The 7,805-nt window shown below is 62.9% G+C and overlaps 1 protein-coding gene across 3 annotated transcripts in view; it reads right to left on the bottom strand.

The window, feature by feature from the left end:
- Positions 1-470: 470 nt before the first annotated feature.
- The window catches only part of NAGA (N-acetylgalactosaminidase, alpha-), a 13,967-nt gene continuing 6,632 nt past the window's right edge, over positions 471-7,805 (bottom strand). For 2 of the 3 annotated variants that reach the window (XM_012720526.1, XM_012720527.1), the window contains exons 3-11: positions 7,546-7,630; positions 6,862-6,997; positions 6,283-6,454; positions 5,849-6,026; positions 5,493-5,587; positions 4,780-4,941; positions 3,672-3,869; positions 2,824-2,967; positions 471-2,461 (exon numbers count right to left, since the gene is read on the bottom strand). In XM_012720526.1, coding sequence (XP_012575980.1) covers positions 2,327-2,461; positions 2,824-2,967; positions 3,672-3,869; positions 4,780-4,941; positions 5,493-5,587; positions 5,849-6,026; positions 6,283-6,454; positions 6,862-6,997; positions 7,546-7,561 — 1,236 coding nt within the window. In that variant the 5' untranslated portion in view covers positions 7,562-7,630 and the 3' untranslated portion in view covers positions 471-2,326. Of the gene's footprint in view, positions 2,462-2,823; positions 2,968-3,671; positions 3,870-4,779; positions 4,942-5,492; positions 5,588-5,848; positions 6,027-6,282; positions 6,455-6,861; positions 6,998-7,545; positions 7,631-7,726; positions 7,801-7,805 lie in introns of those variants that run through there. The other variant, XM_004676422.2, reaches the window with a different exon arrangement.

Raw genomic sequence — 7,805 nt, 5'->3', positions numbered from 1 at the left:
CGGTGGGTGGCCGGACCGGGCACGGGAGGGGGCAGAAGAAACGCTCGAAGTAATGACGGCTGAGAATTTCCCCGGATGAAGGACCCACGCCGGTCCACGGTCAGGCGGCCTCTGAGTGCGAAGACAACACTCGGCCTCCGCTCCGCCAAGACGCTGTGGTCGACGTCCCGTTCTCCCTTAGCCCGGTCTGGCGGGGTCTGGCGGGGTCTGGCGGGCTCTGGCGTGTTCCAGTCGCCAGCCTGAAGGCTGGCGTGGCGACAGCTTGCGGTCTGCCCGAGTACCGTCTCTGGTTGCCTCTTGTGACAGCTAATTCTGAAAAGATGTGGCAGGTTCTCCATGGCTTTTGTAGAGGAGCAAGCATGTGGTGGCTTTTACTGGACCACTCTTGTTGACCCCTGGCTTGGGTCAGTTTCAAGCGAGCATAGAAAGGTATTTTTGAGACAGTTGGCAAAAATGAGTAGATTGGCTATTAGGTTATTTTAAAGTCGATTTTGTTGGGTGGAAAATTTTATTCAGGTCGTATGTTTTTAAACGTCAGTCCCGTCTGTTGGAATTGTGGTGTCGAGCGTTCTGACATTGCTGTCGCGCACCCGCACGCGTCGCAAGTGTGTGTGGGAGGGCACAAAGTGAGAACACACTGGCGGCCACAGGAGCTGTGTGGCGGGTAAATGGAGGTTGACGGCGTTTTGTTTTTGTTTGAAAATGTCTATACCAAGAAGCTTCTAGAAAGAGAAGGGGATGCCTTTGCGTTCAAACCAGGTTACCTTGAGCTGGGAGAAGTAATGGAGTTCCTAACCTGAGTTGGGAAAATGGAGCGAAACCACATCCCCGAAGGCTAGCAGGGGTGTGGCGAATGGAGCCTGGAGAGAGATTGGACGACAGGAGAACACCTCACGCAGGGGAGAGCATGAGCCGTATCTCGTCCGGAAATCAGGGAGCAGGCGGGGCCTGACCCAAGCCCGTGGGCTTGACCGCTGGCCACCGTAGGCCAGGCATGAGAGGGCCTTTCCTGGGGCTGGCAGGAGAGTCCCACCGAGAACTGCGTCTGCACGAGCAGCTCTCACCAAGACCAGAACTGAGCTGCGCTATGGCAGGTGTCCACGAGGACGCGTCTGCCCTCCTGAGTGACCACGGCCTCGGCACCCAGGACCAAGGGTGAAGCGCCAGTAAAAGGAAACCAAGATTCTTTATCCTGAATTTTCTGCAGGGGCCTCCAACCCAGGGTTGGGGCGTCTACACAGGAGGGCTCCTGCGGGGCGGGAGCGCGCAGGCCCGGGCTGTACCCGGGTGACGGAGTGCTCCCTCGCTGGCCCCTGCCAGCTCCCCACGTGTGGGCAGGAGTGGCCTGGGAGGCCGGTGCCTAGGGCTCTGCTGAAGGGTTTGGGAAGCAGGGCCCGAGGCAGGCAGCCCAGGAGGGCAGCAGGAAGTGTGGACACAGATGCTGGACGTGGCAGCGAGCACATCTGGGGTGGAACCCCACTGCCTGCAGGGGAGAAACCGGGGAGAAGGCAGCTGCAGGGTCCTGTGGGAGCAAGGCTGACCCTCAGGCGCCCAGCCACAGAGCGCTGCTGAACGAAGCCCTGTTAGGAATGGCACAAGCTGAAAGGCAGCACAGGAAATGATGCAAAGTCCTTCCAGACACTTCTGCCAAGCAGCACGGACCTGAGGAGCCGCACGGGGCCTGCAGACCCTGGGACATCGAACCAGGTGAGGAAGGGGTGCCCAGGGCTGGTGACAGCACTGCCTCTGTCAGGCAGGGCAGGAGGGCAGGGGTGGCTTCCTGGGGGGCACCTGGCCTGTCTGGCAGGTCCCTCTGCAAAGCATGGGCCATAGGGTGCCAGTCAGCATGGATGTGAGGAAACGGGCACCCATGGGCTGCCCCAAGGATCCACTTGCTGAAAGTGCTGTGGCCCCAGATCTACATTGTAGCACTTGACCAAAGAACGGCTTTATTGGTGACCACCAGGGCACTGGGTTACGCCCCCAGCGTCAGCTGGCCAGGCCGTCTCAGCCAGGCACGACCCGTGGGCAATCCTGGTAGAGGTCAGGCCCATTTCCAACACCCAATTTCAGAGTCAGCAAAACGGCCAGAGGCTGGAATGCCAACGGGCATCTTGTTGTGGCCTGTGAGGACCCACGTGCTGGCCGAGTTGTCCAGCGACATCTGTGGGTGAGGCCGGGAAGGCGGAGGGAATCACCCAGATTTCCACAATGGCTCACGTGTGGGCTGGGTGTGGAACTTGGGGTCTGTTGGGGTTGCAGAGGAGCCCGCCGGCTCCTAGTCCAGGCTGTGGGGCCACTGCAGCCTGTCACGCACCCCCACTTCTCAATCCTGGGGCCATCTCAGCTTCCTGACGGGATACAGGTACCACATCACCACACCCGAAGGGTTGACGACCACTGTGAAGTTGGTTTTATCCTGGAGGCCACTGATGACGTCTCCCGTGTAGACATTCTGGGCCTGCAGCGGTGGGGGGCGGGGGGAGTGAATAGCAGCAAGGCCTGTAAGAGGCTGTGTGGCGACCCCTCGGGGATGTCCACTCCTGGACCCTGTTGCACTTCCGCTGTGCCCTCCCAAAGCGGGTGCCTGAGTCTCCCCATTAGTTCAACCCCAAAGCCGACAGGTGGCCAAAGGCAGGCCGGGAAAGCCCAGCCCGTGAGAGCCTGAGGCAGGCGCTGGCAAGGGCTGGTAGGTGTGAGCAGTCCCGGTGCTCAGCCTGAGGCCTCCCTGTGGGGAACAGCCCCCAGCAACAGGTCCTGCAGCTGCCTGTTGGCACCCGCCCAAGGACCCCGCCCCTGGAGCGCGGGCAGCAGGGCACATACCTCGTACAGCTTGGTGCTGGTGAGGCTCAGCTGGGCGAGGGAGGTATGGTAGCGGTAAGGCATGTCCGTCCGGCGGCTGAAGAAGACCAGGGCGTAGGCCTCGCTGGCCAGGGGCCGTAGGAACACCTCGATGTTGGACTTGTCCTGGCACAGAAGAGGGCCGCTCAGGCAGGCCCAAGTCGCCTGCCCAGCCCTCCCCTGGGTGCTGGGTCCCAAAGAAGCTTGGGGAGAGTCCACAGCTCTTCAGCACCCCGACTTATCTAACCCAGTTTCCTTCCCTGACTCAGCAGTTGCTCTCCGTCACAGGACAATGGGGGGGCAGGCGGCTGGGGGGCGGTCCCGAGGGTGTAAAGACCTCTGCCCCGAGGGGCCACCAGGGGAGGCCTGTCCGGCTCCACCAGCAGCTCTGCAGGCTCCCGGCTCAGCACTTGAAAAAGCGCCACCTGCCATTTGGCCCGAGGAGCTGCAGGGTGGGCCTTGGGGGTGTGGCCCGAGGCCGCGCCTTAGACTCTGCAGAGCTCCGTCTCCTCATCTGTAAGACGGCACACGCAGCTGCCCCACGAGCAGTGGCGGCCAAGGACCGGGTGTTTTCCCAACACGCTGGGGCAGCCCCGGCCACCACAGGCGCATGCCTGTCCCCATGTGCGCTTGAGCGGCGAGGTCACCCAGGCTCCTGGAGTGGCCCTGCTCTCGCCTGGCAGGTGGGGACGGCTGGCACAGCTCCCAGCTGAGACCTTGACTGAAAGCAGCCGGGAGGGTGCCAGGCGGACTTCAGAGTCCATCTCCCCAGGCCTGCAGCCTTCTCGGGTCCCAGTTCCTCATCCCTGTTGCTCCTCCACAGCCAGTACCTTGAGAATCCTGCGTCCCTGGATGCCCAGGGGATCCTGGTTGATTTTGATCATGAGTGGGTTCTGCAGAATGTCCATGTTCTGGGGGGAGATGGTCCGCAGATCCGTGGACATAAAGAGGGGGGCTGCCAGCACTGTCCACAGGGCCATCTGGGACTGGGCTTGCTCCAGGCTGAGGCCAAAGTTCCCAATGAGCAGCTGGGGGGCAGAGGAGAGCAAAGGCGTCGGGCTGGAGAAGGGCCTCGAGCACCACCGCCCAGGGCATGGCCTCAGACTCAGTCCCTTTCTAGCTGAGCCTCAGTGTTGTGTGTCGGCAAGAAAGTGGGCGATCATCCACCCAGAGGTGCCAGGCTGCTCAGAAGACCAGTGGGGCTGTCGCCAAACACCTGTCACTGGAGATGCAGGGAATGAAGGACAGCTGGGTGGTGGGGTGGAAGCCAGCCCCATGCAGTCCTGTTCCCGCCGAGCCGCGCCTGGACAGCGGGGACCCCAGGCAGTGGGCCCACAGCCAGACCCCAGTGGTTACCACTGAGGCTCAAGGTCACGTTTAGCGACAGTACTGGCCAGCGCAGGTCCAGGCTGTGCCGAGTTTTAAAGGAAGCATGGGCTGGGGCCCTTGGGCAGCTGGTTTCTGTCCAGCAGACACGCCTCTCCGTCAGGCCTAGTAATCACTATGATTGTCACCAGTAGTAAGTGCTTCCTGGCTAAGCGAAGAAGCGGCTGGAACTACACGAGGAGGTGTCGCAGGGCTGTGTGTGTGGGAGGTGTGGGAGGCCAGCTCATCCGCAGGGGGTCTTCAGCAGGGGACAGCGAGGACAGTGAGGGAGTGGTTGAGGGTGGACAGCCGTGACTGGCCCCAGAGGAAGGTCCTGCACGAGCTCGCAGGTTGTTCTCAAGTTGCCAGCAACAGCAGGGATGATCCTTTAACCATGAGCCTCCCTAAGCTCCCTGACCGTCTGACCCCAGGGGTGTGGGCCGGGCCTGGGGAACAGCTGGAAACCAGCTCCCAAGGTGAACCCAAGGCGGCTGGCTCAGGGCTTGCCCCAGAGACTGTTCTAGAAGCAGGAAGTGATGGGGGGGGGTGAGGGGGGCAGGCCCACGCTGGTACCATGTCTGGGTCGTTCCAGTGTCCAGGGCCCGCCTTCGGCTGCAGTACGTCCTGGTGTTTCACAAACCAGTCCAAGATGGACAACACACTCTCCCAGGAGTCCTGGATGTCCTCATAGTTGCGCCACAGGTTGCAGATGTTTGCCAGCAGGCTGTAGTTCACCTGATGGGGGCAGCGCCCAGTCACATGCACAGCACCCAGCAGCCCGGAGGCCAAGCTGGGGAGGCGCAGCAGGGGATACAGTGAGGGCAGGGACAGGCACAGCAGGGGACATGGTGAGGGCAGGGGCCACGTGTGCTGGTCCCAGAAGCGCATCTGCCCTCACGCCAGCTGTGCCAAGCCAGGGACAGTGAGAGCTGCCCTTGGCCTGCACACTGGCCTGCATGCTTGACCTCTTCCGGCACCTAGTGCTGGAGGGCCCTGGCGGGCTGGGCCCCATCTGCCTGTCCTCAGCACACAGCTCTCCCCACCACTCAGCATAGCCAGGGGCTGGCTGGCCTGCTCTGGGCAGGGCTGGCGTGCCAGGTGGCCCCCGTACCTCAAAGGCCCAACCCCTCAGCCCCAACCAAGGCCTGCTGGTCTGCAAGACCCCAGCTGGCCGAGGACCCCGCCCTGTACAGATGGCCCTACGAAGCCGCACTTGGGTGAGCATGTCCTGGACACCTGGAGGGGGGTGTTGGTTGGGGAGGGGCCTTGAAGCTGGCGTAGCTTACCTTAGGGGGGAGACCCCCTTCATAGGCTGGCCAGCTGCAGGAGAAGGCAATGGGGCGGCCAGTGGCATTCAGGGCAGCAGCCATCTTGGGGTACCCTAGAGAAGTGTAACCCCCACGTGTCAGGACAGGCGCCACGTGAAGAAACGGGTCTCAGCCCAAATCTCTCCCAACCAAGATGGGAGGAAATGGAGGCGCAAAGAGGGCTGCCTGCAGACACTTCCTGTGCAGGGGCACAGTGTGAGCCCACCTGGAGGTTGGGAGCCAAGACCCCCTGGCCCAGTGAGAACGGGGCTCCACGGCTGGGCCTTCCAGGGCCACCCTCCTGTCCCTTGGTGGCCAGCCACTGTGGGACCCACCTATTGCCCGTTCCTCGTGGGTCGAGTAGCAGCCGTCCAGCTTCAGCATGTCCACCTTCCATTCAGCGAAGGTCTCAGCATCCTGGGTCACCTTGTCCAGCGTGGTGCCCGGGTAGCCCATGCAGGTGAAGTTGCCCAAGTCCCCGTAGATGCCCAGCTTCAGGCCCAGGGAGTGAGCCTGTGGGGGAGGCGCGGGGGGGCTTAGGGCATGTCTGACCAGGTCAGGTGACTTCTGTGGCTCCCTGCTGTGGTAGGGACTCCGCTGGTCTTCAGGCCCTTGCCCCCTTGCCCCTCCCCCCGGAGTGCCAGCTCCTGCTCCTGCTCTTCTGGAGGAGTTCCCTGAAACCCGGGCCTGGAGAGGGCGCCCTTCCAGGCTCTCACCCACCACAGCGGGCCACACCATTCAGTTGCGTCCGGCAGGGAAAGGCACTTACGTAGTCGGCCAGGAAGGCGATGCCGTTGGGGAAGCGCTTGTGGTCAGGCACCAGGCGGCCTTGGGCGTCACGGCCCCCACTCCAGCAGTCGTCAATGTTGAGGTACGTGTAGCCCAGGTCGCGCCAACCATCCTGGGCCAGCCGGTCGGCCATTTCCATGATGAGCTTCTCGCTGGCGAGGGCAGGAGAGGGGCAGGTAAGTGGGTGGGGGGGCCTCACCCGCCCCCCCCAGTGCTGTTCAGACTTCTCAGGTGTTCTGAGTGTGAATCCAGGTCAGAAGACCCAAGGCCAGCTGTCAGCTGAAGACTCGCCAGACAAGCAAAGTAACTCAGGGGGTTGTGTCCTGGGACAGCAGGGAGGCGTGGCAGGGGTCAAGGCCTGGCAGGTCTGGGCTTATCTTCACACTTACCTCCTTTTGATTACCTCAGGGGCTGTGCTCACAACTGCTGAGGCCCCAGGTCACAAGACCGGGGGGGGGGGGGGGGGTGCACTCTGGCTGCAGGCTCCGTGGGGGCCTCTGGCCTGCCTCCTTCCCAGCTGGCACCATCCCTGCCCCCACTGGGGCTGTGGCCGCCTCACCTGATGCAGTTCTGTGGGTCCTCGGCACAGTCGATGTTGCAGCGGAAGCGCTCCCAGGCCAGCCAGCCCATGGGTGGTCTCCGCAGAAGCCCGTTCTCCAGCCCCAGCGCCTGGGCCGCCAGGGCCAGCAGGAGCACTGTGGGCAGTGAGAGGGAGGGCTGAGGGGCTCCCATGGGCCAGCGGAGGCGCCGCCCGAGCCTGGGACTGCTGGGCTGAGGGCTCAGCTTCCGCCCCTACGAGCTGACTGAGCAGGCAGGCTTGGGGGATCCTCTCACCCCTGCAGTGCTGGCCTCTCTAGCTGCCCCCACGCCCCACCCCATTGGCGCAGAGCTGGAGGTCCGCAGCCACCACCAGGTCTCTGAGTCGCGTCCAGCCTTCTCTGTTCTCCACACTGACCCCAAGAGGCGCCCAAGAGCTTTAAGAGGTGCACCCTTGTTCACCTGGGGAGCCCTCTCTCTCCTGCCTCAGTTTCTGTAAGATGGAGCCCGAACTTTACTGGGCTGTACTGGGGATGCACCACGGTGCAGGAGAAAGGCTCTTTGGCAGGGAACTGACTCCAGGTGGGCACCATCTTACCTGCCCAGCTCCAAGAACAGGAGAGGGACGAGTCCCCGCAGCCACAGGAGCGCGGACGGCCCACCCCGTCACCTGCCCTGCCAGCGCCGCCCCACCGTGGGCAGGTACCTGTCTGCAGCGACATTGCTCGGACTCCGCGGCTCAGCACCTGGCCAGGTCTGCTGCTGCCACCGTGTACGCTGGGCTCTGGGAGCTAAGAAGTCAGAAAAGCACAGGGGTGACTGCCCTGGCCGCCCCTGCCCCTCCCCCGTCATCTCGTCCCGAGGCTGGGTTCCTCCTCCAGAAATACCGAACAAGGTGTCTTGGACTTCAGCCTTCACCCCCTCTACAGCGCTGAGAACCCCGCACGCCCAAGGGTGCTCCCTGCC

This window comes from Condylura cristata, unplaced genomic scaffold (genome assembly GCF_000260355.1).
Source record: "Condylura cristata isolate star-nosed mole 26May11 unplaced genomic scaffold, ConCri1.0 scaffold00004, whole genome shotgun sequence".
Classification (NCBI taxonomy): domain Eukaryota; kingdom Metazoa; phylum Chordata; class Mammalia; order Eulipotyphla; family Talpidae; genus Condylura; species Condylura cristata.
Note: the sequence above shows the minus strand (reverse complement) of the source record. Positions and strands in the feature narration are given on the sequence as shown.